Here is a 24,548-nt window from a genome sequence, read left to right on the forward strand (position 1 = left end):
TCGTGGGCCCTGCCCTAAGTCCAAAGAGATAATGACTACAGTATATACATCATCATAGTCATATTATGGTTCTTTCAATTTGAAGACCTTGTGGCATGCTGGGCATTGCATATTGTGTGCAATGCTTGTGACATTGATAATGGTTCTAAAAGTTCTTTGCAGTGTATTTTTAACCAGCTGTATTTCCTTTTATTTTTTTATTTAACTTCTTTCCCAATTTTTCAATCCTTTCATTCTCTTACCTCGTGGTTATCCAGTATCTTTACACTAGCTTACAATCCACAAATGGGACTTGGTAATCGGATTAATCACCTAATAATAATAACAATAATCAATAATTACCTTTTAAATTAATAAATTACCCAATTAAAAATCAATAAAAAATAAATAAATTACCTTATCATAAAGTACTTGTACAGTCAACCCCCCCAAATTCGCGGTCTCACTATTCGCGGATTTCTCTGTGGAACATATATACACATTGTTCGCTGTATTTTTCACTGAGAAACATTCACTAATTACTGTATTTTCATATAATTTTCATGACTAAATGCACTTTTTATGATAAAACTATTAAAATACTCAGGTATAAGCATTTTTAGAGGGCTCTTTTCATGTTTAAACTATCAAAATAGGCAGTTCTAAGTGTTTTTAGAGGAGTTTTAAGTATTCGCAGATTTTATCTAGTCATGGGGGGGGGTACGGTACGCATCCCCCGAGAGTACGAGGGGTTCACTGTAGTAAATCCACTAATCAACACATTGTAAAAATAATAAGTAACAAATTACCTTATTACAGTATAAGACTAGGCCATAATTTTATTTCTTTTACTCACGTGCATCTCCTTTTTCCTACTGCTGTGGTGATAGGCTACTCTAATTTGCTTCGTGTAAACCTTCCTAATGGCTAACACTTACGTTTAATTGCTTTAATTGTTGTACTTGTCAGCTGCTGTTTACATTTGGCATAATTTTCATCCTTGTAAGCACAAACAGATGCAAATATAATGTTTGTCAGATTAACAGGTTTTAACCATAAGAGTGTGACCCTTCTGCTGTACATTATTTGGGTTACCAAACTGCTGGTTTGGCTGACTTTAGAATTTTATATATTTTTGCACATCTGCTTATTCTAGGTTTGTGAATTATTTGATTACATATATTTCAGCCAATGAACTTTGCTTTTAAGCAGTTCTTCAGTTTTATTGTGTAACTTATTGTCAGTTCTGCAGTTCTATTATGTAACTTATTTTCAGTGGTAAGAGAAATTACACTATGGTAAACAAATGCTGTGAATAGCATTTTAACAGGAAATTCTTTTGAATGTAGCTATTCCTGAAGTGGGGTTTAAGCAGTTAAGCAAAAACAACACACTATTCCTGAAATGGAGTTTAAGCAGTTCAGCAAACACAACACTTTCAGTTAATAATATCAAGAAACTGAATATTCAAGTTGTATATTCAGTAAAATTTTTCAGACATTCAGTGAAAACTGTGATGTCTTTAGAACATTTAAAGAACATTTCAGCGAAGTGTATTTGCAGTTTGTTTTTATGACTTCAGTTCCTGATAGTTGTGTATTATTGTATAAATTACTGCTTGAAACTGACCTTAATGACTTCACAGGTACCACTGGTCCTCCTAAAGGGGTCATGTGTTCTCAAGATCATCTGACATGGTGTGGAAGACAGTATCAAACAAACCTACACCGTACAGTGGCTGGTGAGGTTGGTGTCACTTATCTACCCCTGAGCCATCTTGCAGCTCAGATGCTGGATATATACTTGAGTGTCACCATAGCTGCAACAATTCATTTTGCACAACCGGATGCCCTAAAAGGATCCCTCGGCAAAACTCTTCAAGAGGTGATTTAAGATTACTATATTGTACATATAATTCAGAATAGCATCATCCTCTGTGTAAACAATGGCTTGACTGGGAAACTGTAATTATTATCTTTCCTACAAGCAGTAAAGTAGTATCTCTTAACACTTATACTGATGGTGACTTAACACTGATACAGTATATAGTAAAGAGCTAAATGACTATGTAATCAAGTAGTTTACCTTCAATCAGCTTCTTTAACATGCATGTGTGGTAGAACTCCGCAGACTAATTTACTATGCTCATAAGGTTATCCCACATGTAGGCTTAATATTTACACACAATGGTGACATAACCATTAGCAAGGCTAAATTCTAATACTGTAGAGTACTGTGTACTGTACATATGTCTCGGATATGACAAAGAGTTCAAGACTACTCTGTTCTTATCAGTTTTATAACCTATGCTGTAACAGAGCAGTAGATCTCACTCAAAAAAAGATGAGTTCAAATCCCATACGAGGCAGATAAACACTTCAATTCCGAATCTGAAGTTTGCTGTTAAAGTTCTGGCAAAGAAAAGTATTTAATAAGTAATGCCTGTCTGTCAGTTGCTAAATCTTTACTGAATAAGCATAAAGCATTCAGAGAATACATACTTTTATAAAAATTTTTATCAACTTGAAACATTTATTTGTTAGCATACAAACGAAATCCTACACGGGACGAAATGTAACCTCTTTGCTAAAGTAATTAAATATTTTTCCAAAATTATCCACCAGTGGTTTGTAGGGCTTTGGTTTCTTAAGCCTCGGAACAGCAGAGCAATCAAAGCCTCCCCTCCCTCTTTCACCCACAAGCATCCTCTCTCGTTAAGTGACTTTCCTCTCGAGATCTAATTATTTACTGACAGTCATGAGGCCCACCTTTCAATAAATTTTTTAGAAAATTCCACACGTAACCTTTCTAATCATCTAAATAAAAACATGCAAAAATAAAATAATAATAAACACAACTTCCTTACTGGATGTTAAATGTCTGCAATACAACATATGTAGGTTTTCAAAACAGTGAGAGTAGGTAATTACAAAGGCATTTCAGAAATAAGAAATTTCATGAATCGCGTGCTGCTGGTGAAAAGTACATTTAAAAGACTAATGCACAGCATGCTGAAAACTCACTTCAGTCCTGTATGTCTATGAATGATATGGTGAGATATACTGTACTTATTTTTACCACATGAGCATGGACTTTGAAACCTCATCCCTGCCTATTTTGGCATAAAGGGTTAAAAATATGGTAATAGTGCATCCAATGCTACAACTAAGACCAGTGACAGTTCAATACATGTATCCCTAAATCCAACAAACTTAATAAATGAAAGATTTTATGAAGCAATGAATCTGATATGACAAAAGAGGTTAAACTCATCATTGGTGTATGGCAGTCTATAAAACCAAAAAGAATGCCATGGTAAAGTATATGTATTTTGTCTCCAAGTAAGTCGCACTCATTTGATCCACAATTTATGATGAACAGCCCGCATAATGCAATCCCAGTATGCAGACTGTAGGTCAACACTAACAGTTTAATATTTTTCCAGTGAATGTATAACTTTACCCAACAGTGAATACCTGGTCATTGAAACAAATCAGTTGAGGCAATTTTGTTAGAATTCTCATCTTTTTTGGTTTATACATTTTCCTAGTAAATCCTCAAAGAGCTGTACTCTAACAAATAAAAGTTTAATCTTAGTACTGTACCTGTACTTGTGGAAAAATCTTAAAGCTAGCCCCATGACAGTAATGTATTTTAACTACTGTACTTAGTAATTATAATAATGAAAAACCTCATCCTAAAATTCAGTGATTAAAAACTTGCAACAGATCTTAGGAGACTGTGATTAGTCAACGGGTCACCATCTTCACTTAGAAGCTAGCGTAAGTCATTTCTTTAATACTCTGATTATGAAAAATGACATTACTAGTAGTATTAACTTTTACATCTAACACCTCAGGTTCAGCCAACAGCCTTCCTTGGAGTACCAAGAGTCTGGGAAAAGATTTATGAAAAGATGCAAGAGGCTGGATCTCAAGTAGGAGGCTTGAAGAAGTCTGTGGCTACCTGGGCAAAGTATCATGGTCTTAATTACTACAATGCTCTTCTGGATGGCAGGTATAAATTTATATAAATTTAAGTCCTGTAGTGCCTTGATTTTATAAATCTAACTAGTTAACATCCAAGTCAACTGATGCGTGCAGACTTACACAAAGTAATTTTATTGCTGCCTCTGACTTGGTGCACTACAAGACACCTAAATATAAACTTTGTAACTTCGGTGTCAAAATTTAGGTTCTCAATATCATTCTTAGTTTTTTAAGTCATTGGCAAGACTTCTGCTGATAGTGTTTCTGATGAGTCTATAACTATCTTGTCTGGCATTTCCTATCTTACAGTTCTGGGACTTTTTTTTAGTTTCCTAATCAAACGCTTGGCGGTCTGAAGAACAAATGCAGTATGCAGACAATGCTACTCCTTTTGCAGTTATTTCCTCTCCCTGAAAAACAAACTGCAGCTGCTACTAAACTTAACAGAGACATCAGTAAGATCTATATGTGGAGGAGTCAGTGGGTATGAGGTGGAATTCCAAGGAAACAAAGATGCTACTGATAAGCAGATCTTTAGCCTTGCTCCTGTTCCATGAAATATTTAGTGATTCTAAATTTTTGTATTTAGTGTAACCTTCACTCAAAAAAAAAAAAAAATTTTTAACAGCTCTTGAAAAATGTCTTTTGATGCTGCCAGAAAACTGTGGATCATTTGTAGGGCCTTCAATATCCAAAGAGATAATAGTTTTGGAGCCACATGCTTCAGATTTTTTGCTCTGTCATTACTGAAATGCTGTCTGTCTCAATGTCTGAAGCCTCCTGAGATCTTTAGCCTTTAAACAGTATACCTGATTATGGTTTCCTTTTTTCCAATACTGTAATGGTAATTTAAATTGAGACTGTCACAGATTGTCTTGTTGCTTTCTTCCATGAGCTCTATTTCTATGGGACATCTCCATTAGCATCCCTAGTATCTGCACACTGAGCTGCTATGGAATAGTATTCCTGACAGTATTACCAATGCCAAGGCTTGATAGTATAAAAGAGGCTGTAATACTGTACAGTAAATGTAACTGTAAAGTGCTGTCCACCATTACCTTAGTTTTTCCAATTTGCCTAATTGTCTCTGTGTATATTTTTGTTTGTTGATTTAGTTATATCATTAGTCATGTTTTTACTTTTTCATTATTTTGTATGCTTAAGATCACACTGACACATGATGTATATATGCAGACATACAGTACTACCGGGAAAATGAAACATTGGGTGTAAATCCTGACTGGTTTCGTCTTTCCATCTAAAACATCTTCTAGAGGACTGACACATGATAGAAGCAGCCTACAATGTATTTGCCAGATGGACAATACAAACAAACATACAGATGGCTGTAATTCACACATGACAGGTGGGGAAAATAAGCAGGAAGAGCAGTACAGTACTCATTAGCATCTGAGGTCAGTACTCTACAAATATGTTTATCTGTGCAGGTGGTCTCACACTTTTTTACCTCATCCCATGTCAACCTTCCTCCAGATCGACATATTTTACATATTTCTTTTGAAAATAATGGGTCATGTTTATACATGCCTTGACTGGTATTCAAACTCTTAAAAAGTATTCTTTTATAAAACTGGACTCAACAATACTTCTTTCCAGTATATTACTGTACTGGAATTAAACTATCTTCACTTCTGTGATAGCCATCTCAAGAACAAAAGGGGCACATGTGATACACACACAGTGAACAAAGAACACAATGCACACACTGTGCTCAACTAAAAATACATACGAGTTACCTGCAAGGCTGTTCTGGATATCAGCACCAAAAGAGAAGGGCTTTGCAGGAACACATTATCTAGTTTAACATCCGAGGTGAAAAACTTACAAACACTATCAAAATGAGTATCCTGACATGCAGAAACAAATGTTTGTGAGGGCAGCTGCAAACACAGTGGCCGAGGTAGGCCAACAGAGGTCAAGCAGTACCTGGAGCGACCTGATAGGCTTTTGTTTTTTAGTCAGTAACTGCTGAAGCATGAGATGCACTGGAGTGCTCCATTTAAGAAAGCAAAGGTTAGTATACCTAGGAAAAATACAAATTACTTTAAAATTTGGTATTTTTTGCCCTTGCCCAATGGATTGTGTGATTGTTTCACTAACATGTAAGAAAATTCCACCATTCACCTGTGCATATCTTATACAGTACAGTAAATTTTTTACTCTGTTCTATTCTCTTTTATGATGATTTTCCCATTTGACCAATATGACAGTTGTTACAGAACTTATATACATGGGATTTGATATACATGTCCTTTAGTACTATCAGGAGAGTTTTCTTGTACGTGCTTCTTTCATTGTATTATTGTTTTTAAATACTACATTAACCCAGAAGTTCTTAAGTACATGGGAATACCTTTAAAATTATTACTATATGGTAATACCATGAGGTTTTTTGTGTTTTAAAATGACAAATTTATTAATCAATTTGTATTTTTCATAGCTAACAAACCTGCGGTCTTAACTTATGGATAACTCTTCTAGCGCCAGCTGAAAACCAGTAAAAATAACAAGTAAAGAATTGGTGGCAATGAGGTAGGCCGATAGGGGTCACCGATAAAATTGGTGGCAATGAGGTGGCGCACCAGGTGGCGAAATCAAGTTCCTTTGCTCATGTATCAAACGAAATGATGCCTCAGTTTCTTGCATCCCAAGAAGAAACTGATTGAGGGGTGGCTAGAGGTTGGCCATATAAGTTAAAACTGCAGGTTTGTTAGCTATGAAAAATACAAACTGATCAATAAATATGACATTTTTATAATAAAATAAAGTTTTATATATATTACCCAATAATTACATAGTTATTAGTTTCTTTTAACCGTAGCTTAAAATTTTGAAATTGTGGTCACGTTAGTTTGTTTGTTATGGCTGTGTCCCTACCATTTTCAGGTGTAAGAGAAGGGTACAACATAGTAGTTTCAATTTTGTGTATGCCCTTTTTGTCCATGTAGGGAAGCGGGGAGTTACAATCATGCAATTACTGAGCATGATATATAAAACTTTATTTTATTATAAAATGTTATTTTTATATAAGTAACTTACCCAGTAATTACTGCATCTGACTCCTACATTGAGTGGAGGTGGGAATGTTACACACTCCACTCTAAAACATTATTACAGTAATGAGTTTGAGAACAGAAATTTGCTAACATTGAATCAATGTTGTTGAACCTGCCTGATAAGACAGCTGTTACAGGTATACTGCCTCTGGTTGGCGCCATCTTATCCAGTGAGGCAGTTGAAAAGCTTTGAGGGCCTCACTACTACAGTGGGTGCTTTGTAGCGGTGGGCCATTTCCTGGCTGCAAAGTTACAACAAGATGCCCCTGCTCAGGTGCACACACAAAAATAACCAGAGTAAACAGGACGGCTCTACTATCTTGGACAAGCTCTTGATCATAAAAGAACAAGGCCATGGATTCAATGGTGATCCTTCTTGGCTAAAAAATGTAGGGAAAAGGAGAAGACTGCATTTCCCTGAGAAAATCTGAAATTTTTGTCCAAGGCATGGTTTTCGCTGGATCTTTCGGCAGTGGCCAAGGCAACCAGAAAAAGTTTTCCTGGTCAGACCCCTTAAAGAGATAGATTGCATGGGCTCAAAACGTGAACTGGCCAGCCACTTAAGTACCATGTCTAAGTTCCAGAACAGCAAACGTTTTTCTTTAAGCTTTGCGGTATCAAAGGACTTAATAAGGTCGGACAAATCCTGGTTAGACAATAAGTCCATTCCTTTATGGCGGAAGACTGAGCTAAGCACAGCTCTGTAGCCTTTAATAGTAGAGGTGGAAAGTCCTTTACTGGAGTGTAGGAACAGAAGAAAGTCCGCTATTTCTGCTACAGAGATATTAGAAGAGGACACGTTATTTTGTCTGCACCAAGACCTGAAGATGGACCATTTAGCCTGGTAGACATTACCTGATGACTATCTTCTACTCTTCGCAACTGCGTCTGCAGCCGCTCTTGAAAAGCCCTTCTTTCGGAGCAGTCGCCTAACAGTTTGAATCCTGTTAGGGCCAGAGAAGACAGGTTTTGGTGGAACCATCAGAAGTGAGATTGCCTGAGAAGTTATTGCTTCTGTGGCAGCAGTCTCAGGAAGTCTGCAAGAAGTTCTAGCAGATCCGGAAACCACTCTTTTGCTGGCCAGAAGGGGGCTATCAAGATCATGGACAGGTTTTGATGAGACCGGAATTTGTTGATGACTTGTCTCACTAAACTGAATGGGGAAAGGTATACTGATCTTGGTCCGACCAGTCCTGCAAATTGCACTGGTCGCCCATGCCAAGCGATCTGGTACTGGGTGAGCAGAGCAGAGAGGAAGTTGGTGATTCCTGGATGACGCGAACAAATTTATCTGGATTTCCAGAGCTTCTTACAGATCCAGACAAAACTAACGGGTTCATTGTTCATTCTGTGGGAAGGATCTTGTCTCTGACGCTCAATTTGTCCGCCAGAACGTTGAGTCTCCTTGGATAAAACGCTGTGTCACTTGCATGTCGTTCTGGTGTAACCAAAGATAAAGACCCCTTGCTGCTTCATACAAGGAGAAAGAGTGGGTTCCCTCTTGTTTTCCTCTTGTTTCTTGATGTACACCAGTGCCGTCGTGCTGTCTGAATGCACAGCTACTGTCCTCCCCCGAATTTCTGAAGCGAACCACTGTAGGCACAGAAATATCGCCTGCAATTCTTTTACGCTGATGTGCCAGTTTTGCTGTTCCTGAGACCAGGTACCTGACACTTCTTTTTAACCTCAATAGAGCTCCTCAACCTAGGTTCAACGTGTCTGAAAAGAACTCTAGGCTGGGTTCAGAGGTTGAAGAGATTTCCTCTGGATAGTTTCTTCCTGAATTCCACCAACTAAGGTCCTCCTTGATTTCCAGGTCATTATCAAACACAAAAGAGTCCAGAAACTCTTTTCCTGCTTCCAGTTGGCTCCAAGGAAGAATTGCAGCGAACTGTTCCATGGACGAGAGAGTGCCTAGAAGACTCATCCATTGACTGGCCGAGCAAAAGTTTAGTTTCAGAAATTCTTCCACTGCCTGAAGACACTTTTCTGTTCTCTTCGGGACTGGAAAAACCTGAAAATCCTGAGAGTTGATCGTCATTCCTAAATAAGGAATCTCCTGAGAAGGTGTCAGGAGGGACTTGTCCCGACTGATAAGAAGACCGAATTCTTGGGCCAAGAGAAGAGTTGTGCGAATGTTCTCCGTACATTGAGCTTTCGAGCAGGAACGTAGTAACCAGTCATCTAGGTAAAGGGATATCTTTATCCCCATCAAATGAAGCCATTTCACTAGAGGAGCCAATACCCTGGTAAACACTTGTGGTGCCATCGAGAGACCAGAGCACAGAGCCTGAAATTGGAACACCTTGCCCTGAAACACAAACCTGAGGTACTTCCTCGAAGTCAGATGCACTAGAATGTGAAAGTACACGTCATGCATGTCGATGGATGCCATCCATTCTCCCTGGCGAATGGATGCAAGGACCGATTGGTTTATTTCCATCTTGCATGTTGTCTTTTTCACAAAGACATTTGGAGCACTTGCATCCAAAATGGGTCTCCAGCCCCCCGATGACTTGGGCACTACAAAGAGACGGTTGTAGAATCCTGGAGAATGAATGCCCTCTACTACCTTTATAGCCTCTTTCTGAACAAGAGACTCGACCTCTAGCAAGAGAGCAGCAAATCTCTATGAGCCTGGAGAGTAAGCTGTCAATTCGACAGGCTTGCAGGTTGGAGGAGGTCTGTTCAAAAAGGGGATAGTGTAGCCCTCCTTCAGAACAGACGCTATCCAGGGTTCCGCTCCCTTTTGTTCCCACCATTCCCAAAAGCGGAGGAGCCATGCTCCTACCTGAGCACGGAGGACTTGGAGGAGGACTTGGAAGAGGACTTCTTGATGGAACGCTGTGGGAAACGGGTATATGTTCTTGTTCTAGTATGTGCTCTAGAATGGGAGCTCTGAAAGGGAGTATGTTGCAGCAGAGACGGCGATCTGGAGGCAGAGCCAAAGGATCCTTCGGTGTCTTGGACTGGGAGCAGGTCCTGGAGTGTTCTTTCTGCAGGTCAGAGGCAATGTCCAGTACTATTATAGCCTGGGAAAAAAGGTGGGTCTTGTCCAAGGGGGAAAAGAGGAGGGCTGATCTCTGAGATGGAGTGATGCCTTTCGAAGTAAAAGAACGCCAAAGCTCTCTTTTCTTAAGCACACCGATGGCGTAAAGACTAGCTAACTCCTGTGTATTGCACATGCCCCTGTCAATACAGGAAAGTACTCCTAAGAGGTTCAAAGAGATTTCTTTTAACAAGGAGCATTCTCTAAGCTTGTGCGCTAGTGCGCCACCACTTTAGTCTAGGAGCTCATCACTTTGAAACCTTAAAAATATTCTTGAGAAGGTGCGCTAGTTCTGAGGCTGAAAACATAATGTTGGCTGAGGAGAAAGCTGATCTCCTAGCCGAGTCGATAAAGCTGGAGAAGTCTCCCTGAGAGGAGGCAGAGTCTCCCAGGGAAGGAACTTCTCCGGTCGCATAAAACCTGTAGCTTGATCTGACAACCCTGGAAGGCAGGGAACAAAACACAGCTTTTCCTTTGTTCCCCTCTTCTCAGAAAACCACCTTTCTGGCTTCCTTCAGTGCCTTCATGGAAAAGGAGAGAACCAAATTCAGTAACTCGAAGAACCGACTAAGGGGGCTTCCATAAAGAAAGTCGGGCGAGAGGAGAGGAGGGAGTAGCTGCGAAAGAAGCTTTGAAAAGTTGCTAGTAGAACTCAACAACGCAGAGTACGCTGACAAAGGAGCAGTCTTGGTTCGGGAAACAACCTTTTCCCTCAGAAGAAACAGGAGAAAGAGATAAGTCCACTGTCTGCCTGAGCTGTAGAAGGATTTCAAGCAAACTGAGGTTATTATCCAGTTTGCTCTGAATCAGGTCAACTGAAGGAGGAACAATGTCCAAGACGGCACTACCATGAAGTGGTGGAGGAGCGGGCGCCAATGGGCGCTCAGGGGGTGCTGTAGAGACAGGAGTCAGTGATGAAACCTGATGGCGAATGGGCGCCAATGGGCACTCATCTGCAAACGGGAGTTTGGGCGCTTCGACGCTAATTGCTGGCCACTTGGGTGCCGATTGTAGAGATGAAGGTGCCGGATGTGCAACTCCTGATGAAGTAGTTCCTTTATTCGACGAAGAACGTCCATGCGCCACAAGGCGCTTCGGTGCCAATTTGTGACCGTCGTCAGAAGAAGTGGAAGAGATTTGTTCTGGGCTGTCCCAGTGACTGCACGAGGGGCACGCTGAATCCTTGCCCTTCTTACAAGGAACAGGAGAAGAAATCTCAAAATCCACTGCACGCCTTTTCAGCGGGCGTGACTTGTCCACATAGTGCCGTGCGCGCCTGGGACTAATTTCTTTGGAGCTGGAGGACATACAGTGAGCACTCACTTGAAGGCCTTTCCAATGGCCTTTGGTTGCAGTCTGGGATTCATCAACAGACTGAACCAGGCAACTGCTCAGGGGTAGACTCCAATCGACTCTCCCTTTGGCTACTAGTTTGACTCCTCCCAGGTGCTGGGGGTTATGTCAGGGACCTTGGCCTAGGAGAATCGGCAGGCCGAACAGCCACCTCCTCCAATACCACTGCACTTGCACTGGGCGCCATGGGCCCCTCTGACTCACTCTTATTCATTAACACTTTCACTGATAACGCTAATTTAGCGATCGATTGCACAATCAGCTCGAAGAGAGTGTTGATTTTCGACTCCAGAGTGATGATGGTGTTGGGATCGGAAACGTGATAGCCAGGTAAAGGAGAGAGTTGCACAGGAGGAGACGGAACAGGATTGGCAGAAATTACAGGTAATTGTATTCACTTTCAGTGGATGAATACTGACTAGCTAAAGCTTCAATAGACTCCCAGTTGGGTCAGCTTTCCTCTTCCCGTTCTAAGGTTTTTTAAGATGTGAATCTAAAGTCTTCCACTTCTCAAAATCCAGTTGCTACACTCACAACAGATAAATCCACTTCAAACATGTTTAACCCTGCTACTGAACACAAAATAGTGTGAGAGTCAAAAGATTCTTTTTAGTCAGTCTAGTATTGCAGCCTTTGCTACAATACTTAATACTAGAACTACTAGTGTCAGACATCCTGGAAAATTCTAAGACAAGTCCAAAAAATGGGCAAAAAGTTGTAAACCAATGATCAAAACTCGCCTAACACCATCTTAATAATGCTGAAAGGCTACGGAAATAAATACTTCACCAATTGAAGATAGAGCAAACAACCAGCAAAGTATAAATTTCAAAATTCAAGCTGCTGCCAACCACATTCAACCATAGCCAGCAGAAACAAATTGAAGCTCTTTGCTATGTTGTACCTTCTCTTACACCCAAAGTGGTAAGGGCATGTCGCCATAACCAAAACAAAATAGCGTGACCGCAATTTCGAAATCTTAAGCTGCCAGTTAAAAGTAACTAATAGCTATGTAATTACTGGGTAAGTTACTTGTATAAAATTGTCATTTGTTCTTATGCAGAACAAACCTTGGTCTTAACTTAAAGACAGACTCACTCTTGGAGGGAGGAAAGAAAGTCTGGAACCAACTGGAGGTTCAGCACACATAGTAACTCTTCCTGGCTTACAGAAGCCTATGGAAGGGAACCATATGCTGATAAGATCACTGTATATAAATTAACATTATTATATTATTGCTGTGGTATTACTGAAATAATTAAAACATTCACATGGACAAAGCCACATTTATTGACAAGCAAACATTTCCATGTGACAAAAGAGGAAACTGGGAAAGAAAATATAAAAAAGGCATTACCAAATAACTAAATATTTATGTATAACAATCAGAATAACTAAGGCATTGGTGCATAGCACTTTCAAGTACATGAAATGCTAGAGCCATGAGCATCAGCCTACAGTATACAAGTACAGTACTGTATAACAAAGATCATTCAACAAAACTTCTAAAACTGGCAGGATGACACCCTGTGACGCTGTTTAAAGTCAGTGGTTAAAACAATAGCTCATGAGACACAAGTACTAAAGTGCTAATGGCTGATATCAAAATAGGATATTTTCAGCACTAGTCAAAATTATAATTACCATTATTGCCAATGTCAGGACATAGAAAACCACAACCTCTAGGAATCTTATCTAACAGTAAAGATCCCTGGAGGCTTCTGGTATTCAGAGTAAAACATTTTCCCCATTATGATACAGCAAAATATCTGAGGCATATGGCAATAATACAGGACTACAATTTCTGTTTACTGCAAACAGAAATCCTTATGAAAATTAATGATGTCCTAGAGGCATTATATATGTGGAAAGTAAAGCCTGGAATTGAAATCAGCACCAAGTACTGTACTTGTAATGTTCAGAATCCCCAAATACAGCATTACCTGTGCAGAATCATGGAGCTGGGGTATGGCAAGAGATCAGCTATTACATTTCACGTACATTAAGGGCAGCATAATTGCTCTAGAATATCATCTACCTAAATAAATATAACAGATTACAAAACAAACTTCATGTGTACTATAATATACAGTAGACAATATCATTGGACATGATAGAATTTGCTAAAATATTCAAATGGGTGAGCTAGTCATGAATTACCACTAACAGCCTTCAATACAGTATACATACTGCATTCAAAGAAGTAGTGTACATAAACATTTCAAACTTAACTTTACTGGATATACTGTAATGTTAGAAATGCAAATAAATTTGCAACCTCATTCACAGGACGCTCATTATCATATAGTACTACCTAATTCAGTGCTCTACAATGGGGTGATAAAAAAAAAAGTTCTCCACTTACCAGAAGTAGACAGTTCTTGGCAATGAAGTCTAGCCAGATGTGACCCATATGCTCTGCAATCTGAAGGGAAGAGATATGTTATTTAAAACTATTATTCTTTGGTAGTATGCTTATAGCACTGTAGTCAGTCCTCCGTGTTCTCAGCTGCATTGCTCTGTCATCAAATGTTCGTCTGTTTGTTTTGCTGTCTTCCTACTTGTCTGTCCTGTTTACTTTTTCATTTAACCTTCCATTTTAAGACTTAAGAAAAAATCCCTTTAGCTAACTCTGACAGTCTACATATCTTGGCAAGGGGGTCTGGTTAAACTATGGTACAGTGATTGCATTTCAAAACGAAAAGACTGTCCTGCATACTTCACATGCCTTTTACTAAATATTACAAACTATTCAGCATCATACTGTATTGAAAGTTACTTCAGTCTACTACAGTACATCTCATTGCCTTACTCTAAAATAGATATTCACTATACAAATCTTAGTTCCACAGCAAGAGTATATTTATTTTGCAGTTTGGTCTCCACAATGATGTACAAATTAAATATTTTTTTCAGATCTCTGTCATTATATGAGAGTATGTGTCATGCCATTGCCAAGAAAGCCATATTAAATAAAGTCAGAGCTGCTATTGGTTTCAATCGAGCAGACTATTTTGTTACAGGTATGTTTTTGCATCGACTGCACTGAAGAGTGGTGTATTGATGCTTGAATCATTGCTGTACTATCATGTGGTCTTTTTAATGAAATGCAAGAGAGAGAGAGAGAGAGAGAGAGAGAGAGAGAGAGAGAGAGAGAGAGAGAGAGAGAGAGAGAGAGAGAGAGAGAGAGAGAGAGAGAGAGAGAGATTGGAATCACAACTTCCAGTTAACATCAGAATCTTATCAGTGCTGTCTTTCAACTAAATATTTACAGTAATATTCAAATACTGTAATCAGTTTATATGACCAATTTTTCCTCAATTATGCAGTACTATATCAAAAACAGTTTGCAATGTGCTTTAAGAACTGAATGGACTGAGTGTATTCACACGTATTGTTACTCACCATAGTTGAATGTGGCATGATGTTTTATATCCAGTTATATGCAAAGTTTTCATTTTATTCTGCTTTCTTAATGTAATTTTGACATTATTATTACATTAGAAGATATAAATTCTCCAAAGTGTTCAAAATGAAAAGTCCTATTATCCAAGGAAGCTGAAAGACTGCTTATGCACTTTGTCAACTAGTATTTATCACAGCTTAGAAAAACTTTTCATTGAGACAATCCTTTGGAATACCATATCAAAGAATTTTGATATACCTCTTAGATCCTAAACAGCTAGCTTGACATAATTGTCCAGGTTAAATTTCAGGAATGTACAATTTTAATAATGCAGATTCCAAAATATTTTTCAGTAATAAAAATGCTGTACGTCCTATTACAGGAGCTGCACCTATATCCAAAGACATTCTCAATTACTTCATGAGCATTGATATACCAATATGTGAAGGTTATGGAATGTCAGAGAGCTTAAGCATGGGCTCCATATGCTACATCAAGCCTGGACTTTACAAGGCTGGGACAGTAGGAAAGGTAAAGGTGATAGTACTTCTCTATGTTACTTTTGAAAGGCAGTTGTCAACTAAGCATTCTTTTGTTAAGTGTTTACTTTTATCATTTTAAAGCAAATTCATCTGGAATTTTTTAAACTTTTTTTTTTGCTAACCTCAGACAAACGTTTTGCTATGTAGGCAGTTAACATGAAGGAAAAGTTAATTTCTTATTTCTGCATATGGTACCCCTCCTAGACTATTATTAGCATATTCTAATTCAGATGCTGAAAGTTATGAAGACAACTTTACTGGAATTATATGAATTTTTACATTTTTTTCAGGAAATCATTCACGTGAATGCTGTATAGTAATTAATTAGCACAGAAACTGCTGCCTATATCACCATCATTATTTTTACCAATGATGTTCCAATTATGGTTACTGATTACACAAACTACTTTAGATATTACTGTGAAGGAATATTAGTCTTCCATGACAAAAACACCTCTAAACATATCATAACAATCTAAGAGAAGCTGCAATGTTTAGTGCACTGTTTGCTGTGGTATTATAGTCGTATTATCAGCATTATTAATACATAATAACAAAACATTAACTATATTCTGCTTAGTAAAGTAACTGTGTGCCACTATCCACTTGATGTTGGTAGCCTCCAAGTTGAACTTTCAGTCCCAAAGGCAAGACTTTAGATTCAGACCTAGCAGGCATTATTTTCATTTGAGTTCTTAAAAGGCCCCTAGTCCAAATATTTACTCAACAAACAGCCCTTGTACCAGAATTTTAAATAGTAATGAATTATACTTTTAAGATGTCAAGAAATTTTAAAGCATTTATACATCTTCCATTGATATGTGCTACAGCTACTTTCCTAGTACTGTACATATTTCCAAATCTGAAGGGTGATCTGCCACTTCCAACTTTGAAATATGTTCTGTTTATTTTTTAAATTCACCTCCCTTGTTATAACAATGTAAAATACTGGATTCAGTAACAATGAATACATTTTCTGAAAAGTGAGGACAATAAAACCATAAAGTCTAAGGTATTTGTTTTTTCCAGCCTATGTCACAGATTACATTGCAACTGAAAACTCACCCTAGCTGCAAGCCTGGTGAAGGGGAGATTGCTTTCAAAGGAAGAAACGTCTGTATGGGTTATCTACGTATGCCAGAAAAAACTAATGAAACTGTAAGTATCTGAGCATGTACTTAAGTGATTTTCTAAATTAAGGAAAATGTAGCATAAGAAAGTCCACACAGGAGAGGTAATTGTTTTTTCTACATCTCTCTATAATAAAATGCAGTGTATCCATGTACAGTACGGTAGTACTTTTGGTGTGTAACAATGAAAACCTAGGGCTAATAAACTACACATTCGATTTGCCATATATATCCTAAGGCCAGATTCTCTCAGTGCAGACCCTACATCATAAAAGTATGCAAAATTATGGTAATATGTTAATGTATTTTGTTTGGAACTTTGGAACAGTAAGTAATGTCCCTTGGGTCAAGATGGGACTTGTCATCTTGATTCCATCACGACTTGACTCCATTCTCATACAGCCATAATTTTTGATGGGTACACTAGTTTCATAATACTGTAAACAGATGCCGTACTGTAGTTATGAGTGTAGAGTATTTATTTATTTAATGGCCATTGCAATAGAATCTGAATTAAATTACTGCAAATCAGTGATTCAGGTGGACTTACTGTCCTCATACCTGATTCAACTTGCAAACGTTTCAACAACAAGAATTTTACTCATTGCAGATCGATGATGAAGGCTGGCTTTATTCTGGTGATATTGGGAGCTTTGATGAAGATGGATTTCTTCATATAACAGGGCGTATCAAGGAACTCATCATCACTGCTGGGGGTGAAAATATTCCACCAACTATAATTGAGGATCACATCAAAAGAGAAATACCGTTCCTTAGTTCAGCAATGCTAATTGGAGATAAACGGAAGTAAGTTAAATTTTAAGAAGTGGTGGAGGTTTATCAGTACACTGTGTTCAGATGACAAGATCTTTTTGCAACATATACAGTAAAAAATATTCTGTACTTATTAGTATACGGATGCGCTGATGCATTTTTTTTTATGATTCACAGGTAAGCCTGATTAAATAATAATTTGTGAACAATGATTACATCACATACATACTAAAGTTTTATAGCAGCACCTTAACTAAACAGACCTCCACTTAGCATATTTGTTACTTAATGGATTTAGCCAATATTTGTACTTACTGAAGAAATCCAGCACAGTACTGTAATTACAAAAGGGTTATTGGATGGCAGGCTGAGCATGCCAGAGCAGACGAACTCTTGTCCTTAATGGATAATAACCAACTAGGTATGTTAGAGGCATCAGATGGTGAATGAACAAACAAGTGCACTCACACTGACCAATGCTTTCCTGGCTGTGCCTGTGAGGGTGGACAGTGAATAAACACATGCATGCACAACCAACACTTTTCTGTCTCTCTCTCTCTCTCTCTCTCGTGTATATTATTTTTATATTGACATTAGTTAATGCAATACAGTGCTGTACTGTACATAATACAATACAGTAATGTAGTGTTACACATTTTTCAGTAATATGCATGCATATTTACAGGATATATGCACATATGCATTGTATTGGGATGAACTACATAGTACACACGTGTGTTTGTTTGCCCCCTCTCTCTCTCTCTCTCTCTCTCTCTCTCTCTCTCTCTCTCTCTCTCTCTCTCTCTCTCTCTCTCGTTTTTTTATAAAGAATATTGGGTTACCTAAATTTAATGTGAAACAGGATTTATGTTTTTTTATACTGTATTGTAAGCATATTAGGTACAGGTGCATACATAGGCTATGCTTCTAGAGGCAATTCAATCTGCAGACATGTCTCAGAGTAAATGGCAAGTAAATCAATATTTTAAGTTGAATGATAATGGCAAAATACAGATCAGAATAAGCTATATGGTACATTATATGGAATTCTGCTACACTATTAGCTATGTGAGTAGGCACTGGGCTAACCTATTATGTAGGTTATATGCTATTATTTGTTACTTAGCTGATCTTGTTACTTACTGGAAGCCAGATTCCTGAGCACTCCATTAAAATGAGGTGCTACTAAGTTATTTGTATTTTTCATAGGTATACAAGTTAAGTATACCTTAGTTTTACCAGACCACTGAGCTGATTAAGAGCTCTCCTAGGGCTGGCCCAAAGTATTAGACTTATTTTACGTGGCTAAGAACCAATTGGTTACTTAGCAACGGGACCTACAGCTTATTGTGAAATCTGAACCACACAAACCAGAGGCTTTTATGCAGAAGCATTTCTCAGTATGAGCTAGAAATAATAGCTGAAGCTTGGTAGTACAATGGTCAGTTGGTGGTAGGCAGGTGAATGGGGGGGGGGGAGTTCCCCACTAACCTACCACAAGCAAACACTTTTTCCTTTGGCATCTGGGACTATGGGGTGGTTGAGGGGACATCATGATAAAAGGCTCTAGTTTGTAAACACATGATAGATACAAACTACTTTAGAATTTGTGAGCCATCCTTAGGTTGGAGGATAGACTCTCATCTGACTTGCAAGTTGAATCTCCACTTGAAGATGTCATGTTCCGAGTCATGATAATGAGCAGGGGACCAAAGATTCCAATATCTTCCTGTACAGTCTAGCATAGGGATGTAAGACTGGTAGGATCCTGAGTCAGAGTGAGATGTGTCTGTATTCTTACACAAAAAATTTTTGAGAAGCAAGTGCTGCCTGATTAGGAAGGGGAGCAAAAGTTGGAATACAATTAGTATCTGAGTCAATCATAATTTGATGGGTTCAGATGGCAGCTTTATCACAACCCCCTCCCCACCCATTGTTAAGAGGGAGAGTGGAGGGTCACACCTTGAGAGTGTAGCTCCACGATAGGATGCTTGATTGTGAAGCCTACCTGCATCATGGCCCATCCAGCATGTACTCTGACTGACTGCTGCTTCGCTGAGGAATGAAGAAAAGGAAGGAGAGAGAATCCATTAGCTCACCTATTTGACCTCTAATATTATGTCCTCTGAGTGACTGAGGTGGGATGCTTTACTGTCTTAGAGGAGCTTTGAGACTACCAAGGACTTGTATGTGACAAGCCTTATGGCAAAATACCTTTGAAACTCAAACATTTTTTTTGAAGGCTGGAAATGGTCCAACACCCAAGGTTTCATGAGCTCTCAACCAGACTGGAGAACCATCCTTATTGCATGACAAACCACATGTCTGCTCGATAGATTCAGGAAGCTAAAAAAGAATAATGATTTTTATAACAAATTTTTTAGATACTTACCCTCTATCATTAGCTTTATCTGCAGCTACTTGGTGTGGGTTCAACAAGTGTTAAAACTGAAACAACTGTTAACGAACGCTCCCAATAGTTACTTCCTCACCCTCTGTAGGGTGGGGGGGTCAGACAGTGATTGTTATGGTTGTTCATTCTCCTCTTAGTCTCTTAAGGGAGGAGGAAGGAAGGTGTTTAATGACAGAGGGTACCTAAAAAATTGATGTTATCATAAAAATAATTATTTTTAAGGTGAAGCTCACACTCTACCATGAGCTAACTCCAACATTGAGTGCTGGACTGGGAGCAGGCAAGAGATTTTCTGTAACCAAATTATCAGATATCATAAATATCCTCATCGCTGCTTCCCTGATGAATATGATCCCCTGGCAAGTACTTGTCAGATGAGATCTTTTTCAGGGGAGGTCCACTGTCTTAGGAGATGGAGCATGAACCCCAAATGTGGCCACTGGTTGATGATGTGCAATGCAGAATGGCAATTCATGGGCCCCTATACCTCAGGCCTGCAGAGCTGATGTGGGAGCTAAAACCAAAATTAAATCATCCCTCAAGAATTACCACCTACTTAATCGAGTTACTGTGGTACCTCAACCTCACACCCAAAACCAAGGAGACCAATTTGGAAGAAATTGGTACTTAATCAGCTCTGGATAGCTTTCTCCTAAGAGGAGCAATGGCTCTGCAACATACAATAACATAATTTACTTAAAAAAAAAGAGAGAGAGAGACATACACACAAATAAGGCCAGGACAATTACAGCGTAGAAATTGACCTAAATAAATAAAGTGGAGTCAAATACCACATACTAACTCAAACACATATGGCTCCCCTTTACCTAGGAAGAAGATTGATAAAGAACCTTTATGTGTTGGTAACACAAAGGGAAGACTAGGAGATAGTCCCCCCTGACAAAAGCAGAGGCGCTGGTGTACGGCTGTCTTCATAATGGAGCTTTACGTCCATCAAGTAGTTGGAAGCGAATACAGAACTATACTTCCCCTGTGCTGCCAAGACTATATGGTCTAGAGGGAGGTGTTGGTGAAAACTAATAGATGTGGCCACTGCTTTGACACACTGTGGTTTCATCTTCAAAATGGGACAAACCTCTGGAGAGACTGCATGATGTGCCTCCAGAATTAAGGACAATCATCAAGAAAGCGATGGCATTCTTAGACAGGAACCTCAGGCTACCTCACCAAGCAAAATAGGTTCCTACATTGCTTCCTTAAAGGTTAAAGACAGAACGTAAAATACTTTGGAGCCTTAACGGAAAAAAACAGCTCGCCTTCCTCAGGAGTTAAGAGTTTCTAGCAAAGGGATAGAGAAAACTCTAAGAAGGGCTATGGCCTTAACATTGTTTTGGCATGAAAGGAAGCCAAAAGGATAATTCTGTTCCAGTACATGAAAACCCTACTAACAATGAGATCGCTTATACAGTAAATCACTTAATCTTTTGGCCGAAGCCAGGGCCACCAGAAAGAGGGTTTCAAAGAAAGAGCCTTGAGAGGAGCCTCTCTCAGGGACTTGAAAGAAGGGCCTCTAAGGTGTCATAAGACCACATCCAGTCTCCATATTTTTTTTTTTTAAGAGCCTTCGGCATTTCCAGTTGAAATGAGCGAACAGCATCACCTAGGTCAAACATCCTTGAAATATCCAATCCAGTATGCCTTCAAGCAGAAGCCAGCATGGATTATAACCACTGATGGAGGCAACAGACAAACCTCTAGTATTTCTTAAGAAATGCAGAAACTTGATTACATTATCAATGGTGGTGTTAAGACTTGAAATGCCCTTGGACCTGCACCATGAACTATAAAGCTCCCACTGTTTCTGATATAATGTATTGGTGGACTTTCTCCTTGCAGTGAGGATAGAGTCCCTAGGCGACTTGAAAAACCTCTAGATCTCAGGAGCTCATCAACAGTTTCCAAGCGGTTAGATGCAGCATGCTGATATTTCTGTGCAGCCTCCCTGTCCCTGACTGTCAAAAAAGATTTGTCCAAAAAGGTAATTGTCTGGGAACTTCTATTTACATACTAGAAGGTCTGAGCCACTGCCTCCTCGGCCACCAGGAGACGAATCGAATCATGGGATTCCCTCAATTTCATGAGCACTTCCTTCAACAGTGGAAACGGAGGGAATGCATTATACGAATATGTTCGCCCAGCCTAAAGCCAATCGTCTACTACCCAGGCTAGAGGGTTCGGAACTGGTGAGACATACAATAGGAGATGATGATTCATCTTCGTTGCGGAGAGATCAATGGGAAGTTGCCCAAACTCCCTCCAAAATGCCTCACACACTGTCGGGTCTAACATCCATTCGTGGGAGAGTATCTGTCCCGGACGACTTAGCATGTCCGCCAGAACATACAATTGACCGGGTACAAACTGGGGCATCAGGACAATGTTCCTCTCCTCCTTCCAGAGGAGTAAATCCATGGTGATGGCTGGCTTCTAGGGTTTCTGACTTCGTGCCCCTTTGCTACACCACCCCTTTGCTACTTTGATACACCAGAGACAATGCGTTGTCCAAGAAGACAAACTACTTTGTTGGTCAATGCATGTTCCAGCTCTGCAGTCCCTTCTGTATAGCCCAAAAATCCTTGCAGTTTATGTGCAGATTTCTTTCGACTGGCGACCATACTCAGGAACCTACCTTATTCCACATAATCCCCCAGTGAGAGATCTGGGCTCGGGGACTTTAGAGATTTCCCGGCAAGTGGAAGTTCTTCAGACATCCACCAACAAAGGTAAGGTAACAGATCTCAGTTCCAAGGAACTAACTTGCAGATTGGTTGAGACTTTGTGCCAGTGAATCCTCAAGTGCAACTGAAAAGGTCTCATCCATAGTCAAGCACCTGGGACTAACTTTCCAGGGGAGACATGTGACCTAACAGAGACAGGCAGCATTTGGCTGGCATCCTTCTGAGGAGGCAAATTAGCTTGCAATAGATAAGACTGACTACTCGAGCATGTGTCAGGAAAAAACCTAGAAAGAACAGAATCTATCACCATGCCCAAGAAGGTCACTCTTTGAGATGGTTCCAGAGAAGACTTCGCTACGTTATAATAACCCTAGGGCTTTTTGCTGGTTCCAGAGAAGACTTCGCTACATTACAATAACCCTAGGGCTTTTTGCTATGCCTAGAACTAGCTCTCTAACCCTCAGGCAACCCTCACTGGACTTCACAATGATAATCAATCTAGGTACAAAAGTATCCTCACTCCTAGTAAGTGAAGCCACTTTGCAAAGGTAAGAAGACCTTGGTGAAAACCTGAGGTGTGGAACTTAGTCCAAAACAAAGAGCTCAAAATTGATAAGTCTTTCCCCCAAAGACAAAGCTTAGGAACTTTCTTAATGTTGGTGAATGGGGAAATGAAAGTACGTGCCTTTCATGTCCACCATACAAAACCATCCCCCTTTCTCCAAGGAGGCTAATACTATGGAGGCTGACTCCATGGAAAAAAAGGGGGACAAATGGACATAGAGGCAGAGCTTTGATACGTCTAAGACAGGCCTCCAACCTCCTGTTGCCTTTGGAACTAAGAAAAGCCTGTGTAAAACCTGGTGATGTAGTCAGTATATCTACTATTAATGCCTTCTCTGACAATGGAGAGACTTCCTGACTCAAGACCCTTCTCTTCTCTAAGTTGCCTCTGTAAGTTCAAAAGGCTATGGGCTGGCTGATAGAGGAAGCGAAGCCTGAAAGGAATGCAATAGCTTTCCAAAAGTACTTTTGCTACCCAAACATCTACCCCTAATTGTTCCCACACTAGAGCAAAGAACCTAACCTGCTCCCCACAGGTACCTGAGGGCCCAAGGAGCTATTCTTTATCAGACTTAGGAGTCTTGCTCTAAGAGGAGGAGATAAACTTCCCTCCCTTTGCAGAACAGGATCTAGAACATAGCTGGGAAAAGGATACTGTACTTCTTCCTTCCTGCACTTGGAAAGGATGACCTAGTAAAGGAGGTAGCATAGCCCAAAGGACATCTAAAGCAAGCTGCTGCTCTTCTGCAAACTTAAAGGTTGCTCATGATATGGGATAGCTCCCCTATCACAACAAAAGAAGAAAAAAAAAAATCACTATGGCCTTAACAAAAGGATCCCTGGCCTAAGGAGGAAGAAGTTCACCAAACTCCCTCAAAAATTGCTCAACTATGTACAGCACAATTTCACTGAAAAACATAGCTTAGATAGCGTTAGTCAAGCTCTATACATATTCTTAGCCTAAGGAATAGAGATATGCAATCTGCCTGACACAATAGCGCCTTAGTCAGAAAAAAACATGGGCAGAAGCCATCCACTGCCGGATCAGGAGATAAGGGGAGAAACTCGCCTGTCCAATACACTAGAGACTTCGTACCAAGAAGGAAGGGGAACAAGAGAGAGGATACTTAAGAGAACTTCTTCTTAGGCAAGGCCTTAGCAACAGCCAAACCTCCCATGTACAAAATCTGATAGCCTAGCCTAAAGGAAAGGAGAGGCAAAAAATCAAACCCCAACCTGGAGGCTCTTAGAGAGCAGGCAGCATTAGAATGCTCCACTGAAAAGTACTGGATATCTTTCCTCCCCTCCTTGTAAGACTTGGCGCTAAAATTCTTGTAATCCACCCTGGAAAATACTGCAAGATGCTTCAACTAAGAAAGGTCTTTCTCAAGGCCCAACGGAAGAGACCCGATTGACACAGGGAGGGAGAAGCATGGCCTGCACGCTTTGCTGCCACTATAAATCCGTTTGTGTGTACTTAACTCCTAACTCCTCAAAGACTCACATGTCATCGATACTGATTGCGGTACCAAGAAACTCTATAGCTACTGTCTCTTGAGGAAAACTGACTCTT

The 24,548-nt window shown here is 39.6% G+C and overlaps 1 protein-coding gene and 1 long non-coding RNA gene across 4 annotated transcripts in view; one reads left to right on the forward strand and one right to left on the reverse strand.

The window, feature by feature from the left end:
* The window catches only part of LOC136844912 (uncharacterized), a 511,857-nt gene that overhangs the window by 448,888 nt on the left and 38,421 nt on the right, over positions 1 to 24,548 (reverse strand). For both annotated transcript variants that reach the window (XR_010855007.1, XR_010855006.1), the window contains exon 2: positions 13,813 to 13,872. This is a non-coding gene — a long non-coding RNA (uncharacterized lncRNA). The remainder of the gene's footprint in view (positions 1 to 13,812; positions 13,873 to 24,548) is intronic.
* The window catches only part of LOC136844909 (long-chain-fatty-acid--CoA ligase ACSBG2-like), a 77,243-nt gene that overhangs the window by 31,309 nt on the left and 21,386 nt on the right, over positions 1 to 24,548 (forward strand). For both annotated transcript variants that reach the window (XM_067114232.1, XM_067114231.1), the window contains exons 7-12: positions 1,625 to 1,863; positions 3,839 to 3,996; positions 14,364 to 14,470; positions 15,236 to 15,384; positions 16,425 to 16,553; positions 17,136 to 17,332. In XM_067114232.1, the coding sequence (XP_066970333.1) occupies positions 1,625 to 1,863; positions 3,839 to 3,996; positions 14,364 to 14,470; positions 15,236 to 15,384; positions 16,425 to 16,553; positions 17,136 to 17,332 (979 nt within the window). The remainder of the gene's footprint in view (positions 1 to 1,624; positions 1,864 to 3,838; positions 3,997 to 14,363; positions 14,471 to 15,235; positions 15,385 to 16,424; positions 16,554 to 17,135; positions 17,333 to 24,548) is intronic.

The sequence above is a fragment of the Macrobrachium rosenbergii genome, chromosome 13 (genome assembly GCF_040412425.1).
Source record: "Macrobrachium rosenbergii isolate ZJJX-2024 chromosome 13, ASM4041242v1, whole genome shotgun sequence".
NCBI lineage: Eukaryota > Metazoa > Arthropoda > Malacostraca > Decapoda > Palaemonidae > Macrobrachium > Macrobrachium rosenbergii.